This window comes from Pteropus medius, unplaced genomic scaffold (genome assembly GCF_902729225.1).
Source record: "Pteropus medius unplaced genomic scaffold, Ma_sr-lr_union100, whole genome shotgun sequence".
NCBI classification, from domain to species: Eukaryota; Metazoa; Chordata; class Mammalia; order Chiroptera; family Pteropodidae; genus Pteropus; species Pteropus medius.
This window is the reverse complement of record NW_024348242.1, coordinates 3,370,087-3,390,491: the sequence shown is the minus strand read 5'-3', so window position 1 is coordinate 3,390,491 and position 20,405 is coordinate 3,370,087. Positions and strand designations below refer to the sequence as shown.

Genomic DNA, 20,405 nt, shown 5'->3' with positions numbered 1-20,405 from the left:
GGTGAGCCTGATGTGCTCCCCTTAAGAAATAAATACCCCACCAGCGGCTCAGCCTCCACCCACCTGAGGAGCAGGGCCACCTCCTGGCAGCGGAGGCCCCTGCCCTGAGGCTTCCACGTCACCTTCCGGGAAGAACCTGAATACCTTCCCGGCCTTCCCTGGGACCGGAGGGAAGGGGCTGTGCTCTTGACCCAGAGCCCACATGGACGAATGACCCGGGGCAGGGACCTCCGCGTGCTGCGGTCTGGATTCCTGCCGGAGCCGACGGGGTGTGCACAGTGCCAGTCAGAACAAGGAAGGGCAGCAGAGCTGTCATCTGGCACCGTCTCGGCCCACGGCGGGTCACAGTCCGTGCCCATCCCACCTGGGCCTCTGCCTGCCCACCTCCCGCCTGCTCGTGGCGCCAGCCCACGGGAGGCCACCACCCCTACACCCACTGTCCATCCACCTGCAGGCTGCATGCAAGCAGACGTGTCCGCGCCCACTGCATGCCAGGCTAGAGAACCACCAGCCCCCGACCGGGAGATTCACTGGCAAGGTCATGGGCTTTATAAAACCCTGGAGCTCAGCCGGCTCCGGCAAGTGCATCTCGAATTTACACGAGGGGCCGTGGGGCCCGTGTCTGCCATTTATCTCACTGTCAAGGGGCAGCCCCAAAGCCAGCACTTGGCTGACCCATTTATTCCGCATTTATGGACGGGGCTGGCGGGTCGTGGTGCGGGCAGTGCCCCTGCCCGGCAGAGGTTCTCCAGGATCCACGCGTGAGTCTCCGTGCCCGGCAGGAGCTGAGCTGCCCCTGCACATCTGTAGCAGCCCCAGCCGATCAAAGGGTGGGGACAGCTCCAAAGACGTATCCTGTCGCCCAGGGAGACGGGGCCCCTGCCCTGCTTTGTTCCGTCTTGCTGTGAGAGGCAGAGCGCGGCGTCCTCCGTCCTCGGTCTGGGGAGTCTCAGTGTAGACGCCAGCTTGAGGAGACAGCACAGCCTCACCAGAGAAGCCCGTGTCCCTCACCCTGCCTAACTCAGGACGCTGGCAAAGAGGAAACGAACGTGGCTCCTCTGCTACAAAACAGCCCGGCCTGGCCCGGCCACTGTCCTCGTCACGTAACCCTCTCTACTGCCTCCCCGGCCCTACCGCATGCTAACCCAGAGGTCGGACACTGGGGGCTGAGGGCCGATTTCAAGAGCAAACAGGAGCGGTTTCGCCCGTACGGTTTTTTACTGTTGCTGATCATGTGACCTACGATTTAAAATCAGGCAAAATCACACACACACAAAACAGATTTCCAGCCCATCGTCAAAACTTTGGAACACACAGACCTCTTGGCCAAGAGCCGGCGGGCACTGATACGTGGCCAGAGCCCGCTGGCAAGCCCCAGGCTCCGCCAGTCCCGACTGCCTCCCCCTCGCGAGACCCCGGTACGTCTGTCGCCACGGAGTGGAGAAATAGCTTCACTTCCTTATCAGACGTGAGGGGAACAGACGGGGTCCGTGACTTCTCTCCTTTCCTTCCTTTGTCTAAGACCCTGGAAGGCGCCGAGGCCCCCGATGCGAAGGTGCTGGGCAGGCCTCTGGCATGTCTCCGAACTGCGTGTTTACACTCGGCCTGCCGACCGGCACGCCGCCCCCGTGCCCACCGCACAAACGACCGATGGACAGACGAGTTGCCACACAAGGTGTCGACCACACAGTGAATGACGTGGCGGCCGGGGGTGGAAATGGAGGGCCCCTCGCCCCCAGGAGCTGCCCCCTTCCTAAGCGACCCCAACACCCAGTCTCCACCTCCCTCCGTGCAAACAGGGCTCCCGGCACACAGGCAGCAGGCAGGAGCTGGTCTCATCTATCCCCCCTCCCCTCCAGAGCCCCAGCCCACACCAGAAGGAGCCTTGGGAGCCACCCACGGTGCCCCACAAAAGGCACAGGAGGCGGGGGGACACCAGGAAGACTCACGAGAGAACTGGCACACCCCAGGTGCTCAACGAATACCTGACGATGTTTTAAAGATAAACCTTAATGCCCTTAGCGCCCCTCTATTTTGCCACAGACCCCACCACTCCCTACTGCCTCTCCTGCCTCAGCATATCTCCTCGGGGTCCTATCACTCCAGCTCATGCTTCTTGCCATTTATTTGTGATTTTGTCTCTCAGTCTAGAAAATTCCCGAATGAACTTCACTTTCTAAAATGCCGCAGCTATGTGTCTGGAATAAATAGCTCCAGGCCAGTAAGCCTCGGTTTTACACATCTGCTAGACAGGCAAGCAGGTGGGCCCACTGTGGCTATACAAAACTGGACAGGAAAACCCTGTCCCCAAGCCAAACGCAGCCATCCTTCAAGAACCCGGGCCATCAAGGACCAAGGCTCAGTCCCAACCACGTTGGCCTGACGCTCAGGATGCAGTGAGGGGCTGTTCATCTCCATCAACAGAGTTGCTCCCTAATTACATGTAGCTCAGCCACCAGGACAGCAGACCCCAGTCCTGAAGCACAGGCCCCGGAAGGCCAGAAAGGAGATGCCAGATGCGGGTTAGGACGCCAGGAGGACCACCCGCTGCAGGCTGAGGGACTTGGTCACCGAGCTTCGCAGTGGACGCTGGGACCCCACCGGTGATGGTGACCCTGATGCCCTCAATGTCCTGCCTTCGCCAGCCTGGGGGAGGAAGGCGGGCAGCCCCCAGCTAAGAAAGCTCGGGGTCCCTCCATCCCAGCTCATGCACTCCCGGCCACCATCACTGTCCCCTGGGCTCCCCCAGGCCACGGAGGCTCAGGGGAGGACACGGCTCAACCAGCTCTGGTCCAGCATCTAACGGCAGTGCCCAGTGCCCGCTGCAGGGTCAGCCCGAATCCCTCGGACCCCGGCATGAGCCGCCTCTTCCCGCCAGGTGCTCCCAGCATCTGCTCTGGGCTGATTCTCAACACCCTGGAAGTGAACACAAAGCCATCCCTTCCCTGGGCTCCCAAACACCAAGCACTCACGCCCCCACTCTGAATGTGCACCACGGACCCCGTCACCTTCACCCTTATCTACTGAATTTTTTATAAGCTAACCCCTTTCTCCTCGGACTCAGAGGTCAGCGGACTTTTTCTGCAAAGAAGCGGATATTAAATTTTTTAGGCTCTGTAGTTTCTGTCATGACTACTCAACTCTGCTGTTGGAACAGAAAAGCTGCCACAGGGGTCCATATAAATGAGTGAGCGTGGCTTATGTGACAAGAAAACTTTATTCACAAAAACAGGTGACGGGTCAGTGTTTGCCAAGCCCTGTGCTAGCTGAAATCATCCTTTGGTCTCATCCTAAGTAGTGAGGTCTCAAAAACCTACAGGTTGAAGTACCGGCTTTTTTTTTTCTTTCAAATACGCATTAAGATAAACAGTATCAAAAAACTTTAAACGTTAATGATGTTTGCGGACCAGACCACATCATCCTGAGAACCGGCCCACGCTCTGGACATGTGGCCCTTTTAACTGCGGGGACCACGGGTCACCAAGCAGAGTTCCACAGTTTTCCAGGCTGAGAAAATAAAGTGGCCGTTTGTCCTCACCCCCTTGTCTGCAGCTGGCGCAGGCCCAAACTCCCCCAGAGAGGGCGTCCAGGCCCCCACAGGGGTGGGGGGTGGGCCCAAACGGGGCGCCGGGACGCGCACCCCGCCCCCCTCTCACCTGGCTCTTGCCCCGGCGGCGGTAGCTCCGTCTCACCAGGCTCTTGTAGTTCTCATTCTTCTTGGTCAGGTAGTAATAGAGGACGCACTCGGCCACCGTCTGCGGGCAGAGGGAGACAGGGTCGCTGGGCAGTGTGCGGCGAGGGTGGCCGGGGCGGGGAGCAGCCAGAGGGCCCCCGGTTCAAACCCTGCTCCTCCATGACCCGGCTGCACGGCCCCGAGTCGCGGTTTGTTCGGTAGGATGGGGATACGGGGTGCGTCCACGTCAGCGCTGCCGCGAACACCAAGGACGGTAACACACATAATTAAGGGCTGAGGATAATGCCCGGCACGGCACGGACTGGAGAGAGGCTACCTGTTCTCACTGTCGCTGCTCCCGGTGACAGTAATGACAGAGCTGTCACCCGTCATGCCCAGCCCCAGGCGAACGGGCTCCCAGCTCCCAGCTGCGCCAAGCTGGGTCCCTGTCCCAGTCTGGGGTCCCCTTCTTCTCAGCCCAGCCTCCTCCTCCCTGGGGTTCGGGGCCCTGAACAACTTCCTCTGAGCTCCGTGTGCCCAGCCTGACCAACATCCACACGACTCTTCAGCTCTTCAAATGTCTACGTGTTTTCTCTGCCTTGGTCTCTGGCAGTGGACCTGGATCTGAGCCCCACCACCACGTCCAAAAGGGACCAGTCAGAGGACATCCCGGAGGACTCGGTGCAGTGATGCCCCCCACCCAAGGCCACAAGCGTGGCTCCAGGTGACAGCTCGTTAATGCCAGCAGCAGTTACTGACACGATAGAAAATGTTTCCGTGATGCTCATAGCTGGTGCCAGGCTAGAAATTCACCTCTGAGAAGCTGCTGGGTGCAGAGGCGGGCTGGGCCCCAAAGCCCCAGAAAGCACCAGGAACAGAGGCTGCTCCCCGACAATCAAGAGCATTTTATGATCAGATGCCAGTATCTGCAAACCGGGTGACGTAGGTGTCCGACTTCTCCTTGAACAACTCAGCACCTTCCTGTACTAGGTGGCCGTGACCGCCTGCGGGCGGCAGCTGCTCCTGCAGGTGGCCCCAGGCTGGCCAGGCCGCTGAGCTCCCACCCCGGCCTCGCTCACAGTCAGGACTGGCATAGGGCCGAGCGGGCACACCCGGCTGCAGACCCTCTGGAAGCTCCACTTAAGTCTCGCCCTGGGCCGCCTCAGCCAGGAACGCCGTAAAGTTTACTCCCAGAGCAGAGACCCGACTCCCTCGTCCCTAAATAACGCCACTCAATTGTCAACTTCCGTAAGCCCAGCTTCCGCCTCGGGCGAGCCCTAGCGTAGCACCTTTAGGGGTGTCCAGGCCCCTAGCAAGACTCTGCCGTAACTCGGGGGGAAGGCTTTCAGAGGACTTGCTTCTCCACACTGGTTCCCCAGGCAGGCATGGGGAGATGGCCCCCCGTTGCCCTGCCCTCCTCCTTCTGTAGTTAGCAGGTCACCAAGGGCAGACCTGGGGACAACGGGGACCTTATAAGGGGCCACTGGCTCTGGCCACAGTCCCCACCCTAAGCAGGGGTGGGGCTGGAGGCCGGCAGAGCAGGGCATCTGCAGAAACGAGATTCAGGGGACACCGCTTGAAACACCCAGAACGGCGCCCCCAGGAGGGACACCTCTGGGGCCCTCCGTTCTCACTCTGCTCGCGTGCTGTTGTTCCGAGGGCCGAGTCCAGCCTGGGGACAGCTGCGGGCACTGCCCGGCCCAGCTCGGGGATGCACACGGGGGCTTTACTGTCCCCGGGGATTCCTTGTGTCTACCTGCCGAGGGGGAGCCAGGGCGGAAAGGGGCGTTGCCCAGGCTGGGTCTGGGGCAAGGTGGGGATCAGACATCGGTGCTACGTGAAGGTCTGTCCGAAGGGAACAGGGACCTGCTGACCACACGCCTGGCTTGGCGTCTGGGATGTCAGCGTACATTGACCATCAGAGGGACCGAGAAAGGTCATTCCTTCGAGCGTCCTGCAAGAACGCCACTCTTGCCCATAAAGCCCTAATTAGGACGCCGTGGCCTCTGGAACCCATGCCCAGTCTGCGGGGACGCTGGCTGCCACGTCTGAAGAGCCAGCTCCAGGGACGCCCTGCACTCACTCAGCTCTCCTGGGGTTTCCCAGCCCAGAGCTCCGCCCCCATGGGCCCAGGAGGGCGGGACCTGAGGCCGCCTTCTCAGGAAGGAGAAAGGAGGGGAGAACAGGCAGACACAGCGAGGGGGGTGAGGGACAAGGGGGCAGAGGCCTCTGAGCGGGGAGGGGGCGAGTCCTCGCCTGGTCCGGCCGCTGCCTGCGGGCACAGACACCAGAGGGGCGAGGGGCGGGGCGGTGGGGCTGGCGGGCGGAGACTCACCTTCCTCTCCAGGAAAGATGCAATCAGGCCAAAGTTCTTGGGGTGCTGCATGAACCTGTGGGAACAGAAGGGTGGGCCTGAGGCCAGGTGGAGAGGGGCTTCCCGGCGGGGTGGACGCCGAGCTCCCGGGCGCCTGCCATCTCCGCTGGCCTGGCTGGGCGGGCACCGCCCCACTCAGAGCAATTAAGCCCAGGGGGGCGTGGGAGAGCTGGGAGGCCTGGGCGGGCGGGCCAGGGCTCGGCAAAGGAGGCGTTCCTCGGGATGAGTCACTGGTTTTAGCGCCTTTGAAAATATATTTGTTTGTCCTGCTGGAGGCGGCTTCCAGGAAAAACGAGGACATTACACGCAGCTCGCTGGTGGGTTCTCCCCTTCTAAATCTGCTTTTGTTTCTGTCTCCAGCTGGGCCTGGGAAGCGGGGCCTCGCCCCGGCCCACGGCCCACGCCGGGCCCTGCCAGCCAGGTCACAGGTCAGGTCTTGAGTGGTAGGAGGAGAGGCTCTGCGTGCCCTCGGGGAGGCGGGCAGGAGGCAGGCCCGCCGAGGAGGCAGCACGAAGGGACTAAAGCTGGAGGGGGTGGCGGGGAGCTGGCGCCCCACCAAGCACTGGGAAACAGCTCAGCCGGGCTGAAATGTCAGGGCCACAGGAGCAGGCGGACTGCGGGGGCGGAGATGTGGGTCACGGCTGCTCGGGCCCCAGGGATGCTGGGTGGGGTCACTGGCCGGGGCCCAGCCTCGGCCTGGTCATCCCCACAATGCCACCGCCCCACGGCCTCCCTTGGGGAGAGAAGAAGCTGCTGGCGAGGCAGGGGCCCTGCGTCCCCCAGAGGGAGCCTGGGCCAGAGCCCAGCCCTCCAGATGGCTGGGCAGAAGGCCAGTGGGCCCCTCCCCTGCTCCCCAACCAGACACCGGAGAATCCGGAACGGCCTCTTCTCCCTTCCCGGAGGAAGCCCTGTCGGAGGCAGGCTTCCCCGCCTGGAACCCCACCTCAGGCGGCGTGCACAGCTGGGGCCAGCCCGACGCCCTTCTCCTCCAGACAGGCGACTTTTCTCCCTCCCTCTCTCCGCCCGGCAACATTTCCTTCCCCCTAGTCCCTTCCTTGGGGTTTTCCCAAGCAGAGATGGGCCCCTGGGAGACCAGGAGCCAGAGTCGTGAATCTCCAGGTCACTCGTTACACCACCCTCCAGCCTACGCCTGTATCTTCTGCCGAAGGTCCCTGAACACGTGCCGTGACTGGCCGCCTCCCGACCGCGCAACAGCCAGGCACTGTCTGTCGCCAACCCACGTGATAGATGTGGAACCTGCAGCTCAGAGGGGAAGTGGCTTGCTCGAGGTCTCCGAGCCAGCCCGTGGTGGAGCTCGGGGCCACCTGCACACATTTCGCTCAGGCCCCGAGCACATACCAGCCATCGGGCTGAAAACGAGACGTCAACCAGGGCCACACTCCTTGACAGACACGGGCCGCCCGAGTGGGTGTCTGCAGGCATCACCCTGCCCGGGCCCCGGCTTCAGCTACCGAGTTAACTAACACGGTGGGATCATCACGTCTGAGCAGCCACATGAAAGCCCCAGAAAGGTGGGAACACGGGCAGCACCCAGAAGCGCCTTGGTAATTTTTTTAAGACGGCATAAATCAATAAAAATATCGAACGCGCCAAGGGGATTTAACTGCCTAACGCGACACTAATTCGTGGCATTTTCGACGGCTCTGCAGCCGCCTCGCTGGCTTGAAAGGGCGTAAGGCCTTACTTGACAGTGCAAGTGTGTCTGTGATCGGCAGGCCGAGCAGCAGCCACTGAGGAACTGGGCTTTTTAACACAGTGCGGGAACCGCTCCCCAGAGTGCCACTTCCTGTGCGGGACAGCCGAACGTGTGCCACGGACACGCGGGGGCTCGGCACACCGTCCCCTGAGCTCGACGACAGTTTCAGAATTTCCATCATGAAAAGCTATCCTAACGGGTGTTATTTTCCACCCGAGACCCTCTCTGATCGCTCCTCCTGGCGTCTGCACTGGCTAACCCGCCCCAGCCTTGCCCGTGACCCAGGATCACCCCCGCCCCCAACCCTGGGAAAGGCAGAGTCTGCCCCAGGCCCCGCCTCATCGCTTTCGAAGAAACTCCCAGTGATAAGGCCTCCTTCGGGGGCGGACCCGGACTGGAGGCCTGCGGCCAGGCAGGCAGAGTCTGGTTCCGACACGTCTCCCGACAGAGCACTAAGGCCTCTGTCCGCACCTCAGTTTCCCACCCTCCCGCCTCACGGGGGGCCCTCAGGAGGCACCCTGTGCCCACGGATTTTGAGTTTGCTAAGCGGGCAGGAGGGTCTTCTCTATCCAGCAGCTCTGCACTCACCTTCCCCAAACAGTCCGGCTCTTGCATCTGAGAGGCTAGTGCTCTGCTTCTCGGCGCCCAGCTCCTGCCTCTGTCTGAAGCCCTCGGCTCCCTGGCCCGTCCCCGCTCCCTCCCCCGGCCTCTCATTCCATTCCTGCTGAGCCCTTGCACTGGAACGAGGGGAGAGCGACCCTGCCCCTGCCATCTGCAAGCTGCGTGGCCTTTGTTAAAGGCCGTCACCTCTCTCGGAGCCCGTTTCTCCCCCTTTGTAACGAAGACGGCCTGAGAGGGGAAAATGCACAAAACCCGGGACACACCTGCAGCGTCTGGGACACAGTGCTCAACGAATCGCCACTTCCCAAGTACAATGAAAACCACGAGGCCATCGGCCAGCCACCCATCCCTGCCCAAGGCCGCGGCCGGGCCCTGGACGTCCTCCTGCCTCGCGCCTCTGCGGCGTCCACCGCCCCGTCTCGCGTGCGGCTGCCTCTGCACTTCAACGGCATCCCCAACACTCACGCGCACCCAGAACCTCAGAATGAGACCTTGTTCGGATGTAACGAGTTAGGGGGAGGGTCATGCTGGAATAGGGGGGGCCCTGAATCTGGCGTCTCTCTAAGAAGAGACTCAGGGGACACAGGAGAAACAAAGAAAGAAAAGAAAGAAAAGAAAGAGAGAGAGAGAGAGAGAGCAAGCAAGCATGTGAGGACGGAGGTGGAGATGGAGTGGCCCAGCTACAAAGACTGGGAGCCACCGGAAGCCAGGAGGGACACGGAACCGATCCCCGCTCGGAGCTTCCAGCGGGACCCGACCTGCCGACACCTTGAACTTGGACGTCTAACGTCCTGCTGTCAGCGCCCCCGTCGGCGGTCACGCGCCAGGACCGGGGAGGGCGCGGAGCTCTGGGGGGACTCACTTCTCGCGGAAGGTGTCCTTCTCCTGCTCGCTCCACAGGTTCATGACCTGGCGGTCCTTGTACACCTTCATGGGGTCGTCCATGAGCCCGTTCATGTTGATGAACTTGATGCGCTGCTGGTCGGCGTCGTACAGCATCGGCGGGATCACGGCCAGCTGGCGCATCTGCTTCTCCAGGTTCTGGGGGGAGATGGGGTGGCACAGACAGGGTTACGGCGGGCAGGGCTGTAAATCAGGTGCAGCAGCTGTGAGGGGCGGTGGGGGGGTATGAACCTCCCCTTGGAAATGCAGGCTCCACCAAACACTGCGGGGGAGCTGTTCTCCGCAGCGGGGCCACAGGCTCAGGAGACCAGCAGCGCGTGTGGGTGGGGAGAGGGGCCACCTTGCTCCAAGGGAGCCGGGTTAGACCACACAACCATTTCCTCCCCAGAGCCCACCCCTGGCCCAGCACCCAGCTTCTCCAAGCGTGCCCACCCAGGCCAGGCCCGCCCAGGCCGTGTAAGGGAGCTGGGCGGGCGGCTCGCATGTGTCAGGATGGCTATGAGGGGCTGTGAGCTGCCACTCAGGGGGTCACCTCCCCAAATCTCTGCAGCTGCCCATTCCCGTCCACTAATTTCTCATCTCTGGAGGCAGGCAAGGGCCCAACCTGGCCAAGGTCAGCTAGATCAAAGGACTTCCCACTCAGCCTCCCCTATCCAAGCTCTCCATCCGCGTCTGGGACTCCCAACAGGAGTAGCGGGAGGGGACAGCGGTGAAGCCCTGAGCTGGCGGCGAGAGGGGCCCCCAAGCAGGCCTGAGCCTCCCCAGCAGCGCGGCAGCCCCCGACCACCCTCCCCACCCCCCGCCGCCCGTGTCCCCAGCTGTGAGGAACGACCAATGGCAGAGCGCAGGAAACCCTGTTCCACCTCGGGCCGCAGGCCTGTCTCTCCCACACAGGCCCTGTGCCCTGACCGCAGACAGCTCCCTGGAGGGTGCCCAGCGAGTCTCCTCTACCCAGCCACCTCCTCCCCACCCCCCAGAGAACCTCAGGTCGGCCTGCGCTGCTCAGGTGAGGTGTCAGGCCTGAGTCCCTCCACACCCAAGGATGCCGGTGGGCACATTCTCACGTGGCCAGGACCTGTGGACACTGCATCAGCCCCCGAACCCCAGGCCCTGCGTCCAGCAGGCACACACAGGGAAGGGCATCTTCCTCCTGCTTCCACGGCAAACGAAGCCCACGAGTGGCGCCATGGGCCGCGCCTGTGGCCGCAGCACCGCGATGGGGCTGTGGGCGGACGCTCTCCACGCTCTACTTCCTGTCCACTGAGCGCTGCTCACAACAGGGCAGATCACCCGAAGTTTGTAAACAAAGGTTCTTTTCTACTGGCCAGAGTCTGAGTTACCAGTGCCAGAACCACATGGCTAACTTGAGGAAAATACAGACCCCTGAGCTTGGCCATCGACCAGCTCAGTCAGAACCTCTGGGGATGGCCTAGGAAATGCCATTTACACCAGATGCCCCATCCCCTAGGGCCTTCATCTGTCGTGCCAGAGAACTGGCAGCCAGGTAGCATTATCCAACAGAATGTTCTACCCACTGCGTCCAGCACAGGAAACACTGACCACCTGTGGGGACCGAGCCCTTGAAACATGGTTGGTGTGACTGAGGAACCGGATTTTTTTAATGTCTACAGCACCTGGTCTTCCTGGGTGGTCTCCCATCCAAGTACTCACCAGGCCCGACCCTGCTTAGCTTCCGAGATCAGACACCGGGCTCGTTCAGGGGGGCGTGGCCGTAGACTATGGGCTGTGGCTCCACTGGGGCACAGACTCAGGACCTCACCGCTCCACTATGGAATCACGTCAGGAACTGGATTTTTAATTTTATTTCATTTTAGTTACTTCGATTCAGGCTAGCGCCTGCTGCACTGAGCTGGAGCTACAATACGCCCACCCGGACAGAAGGCCCGGGGTGGGAGAGGTGCCTCCCTCCCTCTCTGAGGCTGCCTCGTGTCTGCTGTCATGATGGGAACGTGGCGGGGGGTGGGGACACTGATGCTTGATCCACAAGATCCAGGAAGCGACAGGCCGACACCGGCCCTACCCCAGGAACAAAGACCTCCTCTCTCTTTCTGCTTCCTGGCCATCTCTGGGCTCCAGTAACCACAGCCAGGGTCTTCCGGGCTGAACTCCAGGGGTCCAGGCATCCCCAGCGGACAGCAGACGTGCTAGGATTCTCCCCCTGCCCCGGGGCTGACTGAGAAACCACAGCCCCTGCCCAGCGGCTTCGTTAGGCTCCGCCAAGCGCAGGCCCTGAAGGAAGGCGGAGGAGGGAGGAGCGCGAGGCGGGGGACTCGCCCCAGCATCCCCGCACTGGGGTGCCCCAACGGAACCACATCCTGCCCGGGAGCCCCCCGGGTGGACCCAGGAACAGCCCTCTGTCTGCTCGTCCTCCAGGCCTGGGGACAGGCGACGGCGATGCCCCAAAACCTCGACATCTGTGTTCGTTCTGCTTGCACCGTGGTGACAAACCCTGGGTGTCCGCCACCCAGGGCGAACTGGCCTCAAGGCGGGGGACTCACCTCCTGCTCCGAGAGGCCGTCGATGATCTCGGACACCTCGTGCTCGCTGCGGGCGGCTGACATGGAGAGCCCGCTGCCCCGCTGGCCCACCCTGCTGGAAACCAAAAGGACACAGCTGGGACCGGTCCTTTGGCAGCCAGGGATGCCGGCCGGCTCCGCGGCCCGGACCTGAGGCCGCCACTTCCCCAGATGTGGCGTGTGGGCAGCAGGGAGGGGCCAGGGTTCCCAGGCCGCAGGGACAGCCCCAGCCAGGGGTCCAGGGCAGGACATGGGGCCCCCGGCCCTGACCCAGAGGCTGTCGGAGCTCGGCCACCTTTTCTCTCCAATGAAGCCCAGCCACACAGATCCACGTCCAAATCCCAGTTCTGCCTCTGTGGGCCTGTGCCTCGGTTTCCCTCTGTAACATGGAGATACAGTGGCGCAGCTCTCAGAGCAGAGAGGAGGCATTCCAAGTGAGACACTGAGTGTCCAGGGAACAGTGCGGTGTGTATTATCACCGCTCATGGCCCGTCACCTCACGGAACGCCACCCAATGGAAAAGGACACTAGCCGCCACAGCCACGCATCACCGAGCGCCTACTGTGCGCCGGGCACGACTTCACAGGATCTCGCTCAATCCTCACTGCCGCCATGTGAGACCAGCGTCCTGATCCTGGCCTGCAGGCCGGGTGGTCCTCTCCCCGCCCATCCACACTAGGGATCTCAAACTCGGCGGCTTCCAGGGGCCGGGCCAGCCAGCCGGCCGGCCAGGTGAACGAAGCCAGCACGCACAGCCCAGGGCGCACCGGAAAGGGAGCCTGCATGCCGAGACGTATTTAAGTCTCGCTAAGTGTGAAGGCCAGGCGGGCTCTGAGTGGCACGTCCAAGGGCTCGGCGTGGCCCCCGGGCCCCGGCTCACCTCTGCATGCGCTCCTGCAGCTCCCGCTGCTTGCGGATCTCGGGGAACTGCTTCTCGTAGTACTCGCGCACCTTGCTCTCCTTGGCCCGGCGCCGCGGGTTGTTCTCGATGCGCTCCACCTTCTTCTCCCAGGCCTCCATAAGCTGGTCATAGCGCTGGCAGAACTTCTGTTCCTGGGGGCACAGCGGGGTGCGGACACGCTGAAGGGTGTCGCCGGGATCCGGACGCGCAGCCCCCAGGCTCCCTGCCCGATCTGCAGGTGTGCGCACACGCACACGCACGCGGACAGCAGGCACACATGGACACGGACTGCACACACACGCATGCAGACAGCAGGCACACGTGGGCACGGACTGCACGCATGCGCACATGGGCACGCACAGACCTGGGCCCGTGAAGAAGACCCACAGGCCTGGCCACCTCCTCCCTGGGGAACGGCCGCCCCACCTGGCTTTCTAGAAAGGCCTGGTTGGGTACAGACACCACCAGCCACGTGTGGCTGTTAAGTTCGAATCACGTAAAATTAAGACCCCTGGTCTCCCACCCACGTCCTCAGCACTCAGCAGCCACACGTGGCCGACACCTCCGTCCACAGGGGACAGCGCACACACACAGAGACCATGTCCATCATCACGGGAAGCCACGTTGGACAGTGTGGCTCTGGGCACCCTCCTGAGAAGCATCCACTTTCTAACCAGTTCCTCATCCCCAGCCTCGGGCTCGGCCGTGCTCCTCAGGCCAGGGGCTGGGCGTGAGCCCTGAGCTGCCACCGTCCACGATAAGGAGGTCCAGCTCCCTGCTGAACTGCAGTGCCACCTGCTCCATGTCCTTGGGAGAGAGACCCCCGCCCGAATGCCTAGCTTCCAAGTCTCCAAGGTGACCTGGGCCGGGCAGGGGGGAGCGTCCGGCCGCCCATGAGACGCCGACCTCCCCATCCCTAACAGCTGCAGTGGACAGATGGCACGGTCTGGGAGTCTCGCTTGAATGCCTTCCTGACACTGGCACAGGCAGAAAAGCCCTTTCTGGCTGTCGTGCCCAGACACCCCACCCCATCCTGTGTTCCAGCCTCTGACCTTGGTCCACGGCAAAGCCGGCAGCTGACAGCCCCCAAGAATGGTCAGGCTAGCTTCCATGGGGGCGAACCTGACCCCAGCTCCTGGAGGCCCCACGTATATGTGGGCGGCTCCAAGACCCCTTGGAGATCAAGACACAGTTCCAGCAACAGACAATGGCCACACGTGTGTGTGCCAAGGTGCCGCAGAAAGCTGCCCACCGGGGATGGGACTGACATGAGGGACGCCAGCCCAGGCCACCATCAGAGCGGGGACCCTTCCTGCCCTGCTCAGCACCTCCTAGAGAGGCCTCGGTCTAACGGGTGAGAGAGAGAAGTCAGACAAGGAACGATGAGAAAACGTTCACCGAACCCGGCAGAGGACAATGAAGACGGGCAGGGGGCCCAGGGGCCGCGAGCAGCTGCGGGGGAGGGGCGGGCGGGGTGGCGACCGGACGAGCCAGCCTGTCTGCGGCCCTCGTGGGACTGGCTGGCGCAAAGAGACATGGCAAGAACGCCCCCAAGGGGACATCCAGCCATGTGCCCAACATGTGCAAAGCCCCAAGCAGCACCTGAGGACTGTCCGGGGCAAGGAAGTCGCCCACTGCGTCTGGCCACTGTGCCACCTGTTGTCGCCCCCGCCGTGTCCACTGCACTGATGTGTTGTCAGTCCACTGGGCGCCGTGTGACAACCCACTGCGGTGGCTACAGCCCTTCCTGGGGGCACCGGTGACCTTGCTCAGGGCGGGTTTCCACAAGGGGGTTCCACTGGCCGGAGCAGGAAGCAGATCACACACTCAGGCACACACACACATCCTCGCACACGTACCTGTGCACTCACATACACATAGAGATCCACACATGCACACACTCACACTCACACCAGAGGCTGGGGCAGAACGAGGTCCGCGTGCAGGGCGTGGGCAGCAGGAATCCGCAGGGGGACAGGGGCAAGGCCACTGTGCCCCCGTGACACAGCTCGCGCATGTAATGAAGGCAAATCAGCCCCGGGCCCTCAGCCATCACCATCACCATCACCATCACCATCACCATCACCAGCACTGACCCTGGCCGAGTGCTACTGTGTCACGTGCCAAGCACGGAGCAGAGCCCTTCCCACGGCCCGGCTCACCCAAACCCCACGCAGGCAGCGACCACTGCCCGCTCTGTGCAGGCAGGAACTCAGGGCCCTCTGCCCGGACGGCCCAGTCGGGCAGCGGCAGGTGGGATCTGGACGGCGGAGGGGACAGCTATTCTGGCGGAGCCCAGTGCATCTCTTCCCCTGGTGACACGTGTGCCTTTGCTGTCACACCCAAGAACCCACCGCTGAGGCCGTGAAGAGTCATCTTCTTGGGTTTTTCCTAGGAATGTCATGGTCTTGGCTCTTGCACGTAGGTCTGCTTCATCGTGGGCTGACGCTGTGAGCTGGGGCTCCAGCCCCGTGCTCTCGTGTGTGGATGTCCGGGTGTCATAGTGCCGTCTGTTCAAGAGACCATCCTTCTTCGTGGAATGAATTCGGCCTCTTGACAAAAACTGACTGGCCGCAGATAAGGACTTATTTCTGGGCTCTCACTCCGAGCCCAGTCCTCCCAGTCCGTCCTTCCGGCTGGACCACGCTGGGCCATGTTTGAAATCGCAAAGTCCCCAACGTGGTTGTTCTTTCTCAGAATTGTTTTGGCTCTTCAAGGTCCCTTGAAATCCCTTACAAAGTTTAGGGTCAGCCTGCAGCTGACAGTTCTGAGCACCTGCTGTACGCCAGACGTCACCCTGACCAGCCTTCCTCCCTCAGCGGCCTGATGAGGTGGCTGTTAATATTATCAGCACTGACCGGAAGAGGAAATTGAGGCCAGAAGTTCAATGATTTGACCCGGTCACTTAGCAAGACCAGGATTTGAACCCCTGCTGCCAGGCCAGGCGTAGTGTGATGCAGCTTAGTGCTTAGGGGTGCAATGAGATGGGGTGCCCAGGAAACTGGGAAAAGCAGCCTCAGGCCAAGGGATCAGAAAGGCGGCTGGAACCTGCTGGCCAGGGGAGCTGGCCTCCGTGGCCACCTCGCGACCCAGCGTCCTCCAGACCCGCACGGAGCCTGTGGCCTCCCACAAAGGCAGGGCCTCACGGGGCGGAGGCCAAAGACCAGCAAGATGCTCCCCCAACTGGCTATCCTGCAAATGGGGGCTCGGCCTCCTCTCTCCATGCTCAGTGGTGAATGAGAGTGACGAGCCTGTCCCGCTCTGTCCTGTCCGCCTCGTCCATCCTGTAGCTCGGGCCACAGAAGGCAGCTGGGATGGCAGGGGGCAGGTCTGAGGCCTGGGGACCACGCTGGCCGGGCTCCCTCCCAGGCCTTGCTGATAATGACGCTGCCAGGGACTTGGGGCTCCTTACGTAAGAGCAAGAACCAGATCACTCCCAACGCCTTCCTGCCACAGCTTCCGTGGTTTCTGAATTTGTTTTCACCAAGGCCACCAGGAATTTCTTAGAAGCCTCCAGGTCCTCTCCCTTTGAATAAGCTGATCTCCTCTCTACCCTCGTCAGAGTCCGCCAAGAAGCCATGTGGGATTTCTTAAGAACTCACACCCACCCCAACCCTACCCCACTCCACAGGAGTCGTTTTAAAATGTGAATCAGACCCTCCTCCTGCTCCAGACGACGGTGTCCGCAGTTTCCTGGCAAATTCCTGTCCGACTGTTTTCCTTCCCGGGAATACATTTATGAGGTGTCCACTGTGCATCGTGCAGTCTAGACGCTCCACCCCACCAGAGGGGAAACGTTTCTAGGCAATCTGCCTCCCAAGGTTTTCAGGTCACTCGGAAGCCCCCCACTCACGCCCTGCCCGCTGCAGTCCACCCTGTGTCACCCACAGGCCTCAGGGCCTTGGCACTTGCTGTGCCCTGTGCCTGACACTCCGACCTCCAGATCCTCACACGGCTGGTCTTTTCTAGCCACTCCCACCTCGGTCTTGAGGTCACCACCCCAAGGACACGCAGGCTGTCCCAACCCCAGCCCACCCCTCCACACGGCCCTTCCGTGCCTCCTCCGCTCAGCACGGCTCAGCGCTGTGCCTGACCCACGGCGGGTCCTCGGTAAACATTTCACTCGGTGAATGGGACGGACGCCCAGGTTCACGCACGCCGTCCACCCGGCTCCGTGCCTCTCTCTGGTCACCCCACGGGGCCCTGGGGTCCGGAGTGCCGCCTACCCAGCCTCTCGGCCGCCCAGCCTCTGGGCCACAAGTGTCTCCTGTCCCTAAGGGCCCAGCCGACATCTGGGACCAGAGCAAGGTGCATTCGGAAGCTGGTCCAGAGGGACCACACCCGTGACGAGTCCACGAGGGGCTTTCGTGAGATGCTCGGAGGGTCGGCGGCTTCTGGCTCCCAAAGACTTGGGCCTGCGGCAGGAATTCGGGTCCCACCGAAAGACCAGGTTGGTGACGTGCTAACGTGCAGAGCTGGGAAGAAAACTGCGCAGAAACGAGGTTGGACTGGATCGAACCGCTCCTGAGCTCCAGCCAGCGGGCGTCTCAGCCACACGAACTCTTTCACTGTTCAGGGCCATGCGAACCAGCTCCTCTTACCCTCACAACTGAGGGACCACTGGCAGGTGACCCCCCCTCCATCACTGAGTCCAACCCCCACGGCGTGAACGGTCACCCCAAACCACGGCCACACGTGTCCCCTCACACGGGCCCGTCTACCGTGCCGTGGCTGCTGCCCGCGGGAGAACCTGAACCTGGCTCCTCGGAGACGCCTGCATCATCGCCACCTGCTCGCGCCCCGCCCCTACGCCAAACCCGCCTCCGCCTGGGAGGCCCAGCGCCCGCGGACCGGGACCCACCTCCCCGCCAGTCTCTGCCCTCTCCCCGTGCAGCCGGCAAAGGGAGAGGCAGAATTCCTTCCAGCCCGGCCCACGACCACGCCCAGGCCCCCCGGGGCGCCCGAGCCCCGTCCCCCACTTTTCTTCACAGCTTGGACACTCAGGGTAGGGACAGCTACAGAACCGAGAGGTCCCGGCAGGTGTGGCTCGGAGCGGCCTGGACGGGGCCCAGGGACCTGGGGGTGGGGGCACGGGGTGACTCACCCATTGTTTCCGAGCGTGGTTCCTCCTCTTGAAATACAGGATTAGCTTTTTCCGCATCGCCTGGTTTCTGCGGGTGGGGAGAGCAAGGGCCCGGTCAGCAGTGCAGGCACCCGGTACCACAGAACTGGCCACGAGAGCCAGCCCTGCGGGGGCCCCTTACTGGTCCGCGAGCTCAGATACCCGCAGCCCCAGGAACAAGCCCCCAACGGCTGATGTGCATCTTCCTCTCCGCTGACCCCGAAGTTCCCCACCCACCCGAGACTGAGCTGGGTCTGCAGAAAAGGGGTCCTGAAGGAGGGTGGTGGGGGCGGAGGGGGGCAGGGCTAGAAGTTCCTGGCTTTCTGCCCCGCCCAGGGCGGCCATCACCCCACAGTCACAGGGCTCCCCTCTGTCCGGGGCGGCCATCACCCCCACAGTCACAGGGCTCCCCTCTGTCTGGGGCGGCCATCACCCCACAGTCACAGGGCTCCCCTCTGTCTGGGGCGGCCATCACCTCCACACGCACACAGGATCTCCCTGCCCGTGAGCCACATGTGCCATAGAAAACAGGCCACAGAGACACAGGAGATGGAGACGGGGCAGAGGGAGGGGGGAGACCCAGAGACGGGAGCCCGATGCAGAGGGGTCGCAGAGCTGCCCCCAGTTGCAGACCTGAGGCCTCCCTCGGCCCCGCCCCACCCCCTGTCCCCAACACGCTGGCGCCCCGGGCCTGTGGGGCCAGTCAGGCCTGGGAGCCCTCAGAGCCTGGAGTTGCTGAGTCCCGGGCGTGCCCAGCGCCACCTTTTCTGGGAGGGGCTCCCTGACTTCTCAGCAGTGTCCAAACCCCACAAATATCATCGACAATGAGCCGTGCCCTGTCCAGCCCCCAGGAGGCATCATGTCCCTGGGCCACTGGGGACCCCAACCTCGGGAGAGGACGAAGGTGGGAGCAGGGGCGGGGAGAGACACTCCAGGCCCTGACAGATGAGCAAAGCTCCCCCAACACATGCCTCACAGGGGCTGAAGGGTCTGGAACCACACGGCTCAGGGACCCCAAGGAGAGTCGCCCACGGCCCCACACCCCGGCACATGACATCACCGCCTCAGAAGGCCCCACGGCCAGGCCCGGCCGCGCTCAGGCAGGACACCCCACCTCCACCCCAGGCTGGACGGCTGCCCCGGGCCTGCAGCAGACTCTAACCCCCGCCCCACGCCGATGTCCAGCAGGAAGCTGGCGGCGTCGCGACCTGGTCCCACCTCCCAAACCCTAACAAGCCTGCACACCCCTCCTTAACCAGAGGAGAAAGCCCGCGGTCAGCGTGTGGGCAGAGGTCCCTCTCTGGAACCCAACTGGATCCCGGTGGGGCTCAGAGCCCCGTCCGTTCCCCGCCCCTACCACAAAGAAACGCCTCACCCCCTGATGGCTCCTAGGGTCACCCTGGCCTTGCTCGGCCAGGGTCTCCCCACCTAGAGGCCTCGCTGCTCACCCCGGTCTCCCCTGCCCGTCAGGGTGGGCACCGGGGTCCTCGCTCACACGGGCTGAGACCAGAACCACAAGGGGCCTCTGAGCCAATCTCGGAAGGTCTCTCTCAGCCTCGGTTTCCCCATCGGAAAAATGGGAGCATTCTACATTCATCCCCTCAGTCGTTCAGCAAATGTTTACGGAGCACCCACAATGTGCCAAACACTGTTCTAGGCACTGGGGACACCGCAAGGCAGGCAAAGGCCCTGGCCCTCTTGGAGGTGACACCCTGACAATAAGCAAGATCATCAAAACAATCTTGGAATCGGGAACTTAAATAGGGCGGCGGGGTAGAGCCTGGGGGGAGAGGAGACCTGTTTTAGGTTCGGTGGTTCGGAAAAGTCCCTCGGGGACGAGATCTCGATCACCAGAAAGACTCAGCTGTGGCAAGACCCCCGCGGGAGGGGGGCTCCGAGCGGCGGGCTCTGCACAGGCCCTGAGTTAGGAACAAGCCCCGAGTGTCCAAGGACAGAGGGAGGCCCGTGTGGCTGGACAGTGTGGGGGCGACGGAGGCGAAGAGCCAGGCTGGCGGGGCCGGCCGTGCAGGGCCATCTGCGTTTCAACACGGCAACGGCTCAGGACTTTAAAAACGGCGTCCCGGCTGCGAAGGCCGAGAAGCGGAGACGCCCAGGGCCACGGCCAGGAGCGCGAGGCCTCGCGGCCGACGCCGCCCGGCAGCAACGGGTGCCTTGCGCCCGGAGGACGGCTGGTTCCGGGGTCGGGGATACCCGGGGTGCGCCCAGAACATCTTTAAGTAAAAAAAAAAAGGAAAGAAAAAAGTGCTGGAAAGAAAAAAAGGTCCGAGGGACACGGGACCCGCCTGAAAGCGTTTCAGCTGCCGAAGCCGGAACAATTCGGGCGACAGAGCAAATCCCACTGGATCGTAACCCAGGAAATAAAATAAATGTCCGCGAGTCCACACGATGTAAATAAGTGACCAAATAAACAAACAGAAGGGACGAGTGTCCCTCACAGAACTCTATCGAATCACCGGGGAGGAAGGAGGGAAGGAGAAGGTCGCCATGGGCGCGTCGCAGAGGTCACGCTGCCGGCCGGGTCCCCGCACGAACCTCA

General features: G+C 62.6%; 1 protein-coding gene and 1 pseudogene across 1 annotated transcript in view; both read right to left on the bottom strand.

Annotated features, from left to right (window-relative positions):
* NCOR2 (nuclear receptor corepressor 2) overlaps positions 1-20,405 on the bottom strand; it is a 179,833-nt gene that overhangs the window by 75,649 nt on the left and 83,779 nt on the right. Inside the window, 6 exon segments of the mRNA XM_039879488.1 lie at positions 3,657-3,755; positions 6,009-6,063; positions 9,248-9,426; positions 11,808-11,901; positions 12,706-12,878; positions 17,831-17,897. Of these exon segments, the coding sequence (XP_039735422.1) occupies positions 3,657-3,755; positions 6,009-6,063; positions 9,248-9,426; positions 11,808-11,901; positions 12,706-12,878; positions 17,831-17,897 (667 nt within the window).
* Positions 10,911-11,026, bottom strand: LOC120616129 (uncharacterized; annotated as a pseudogene).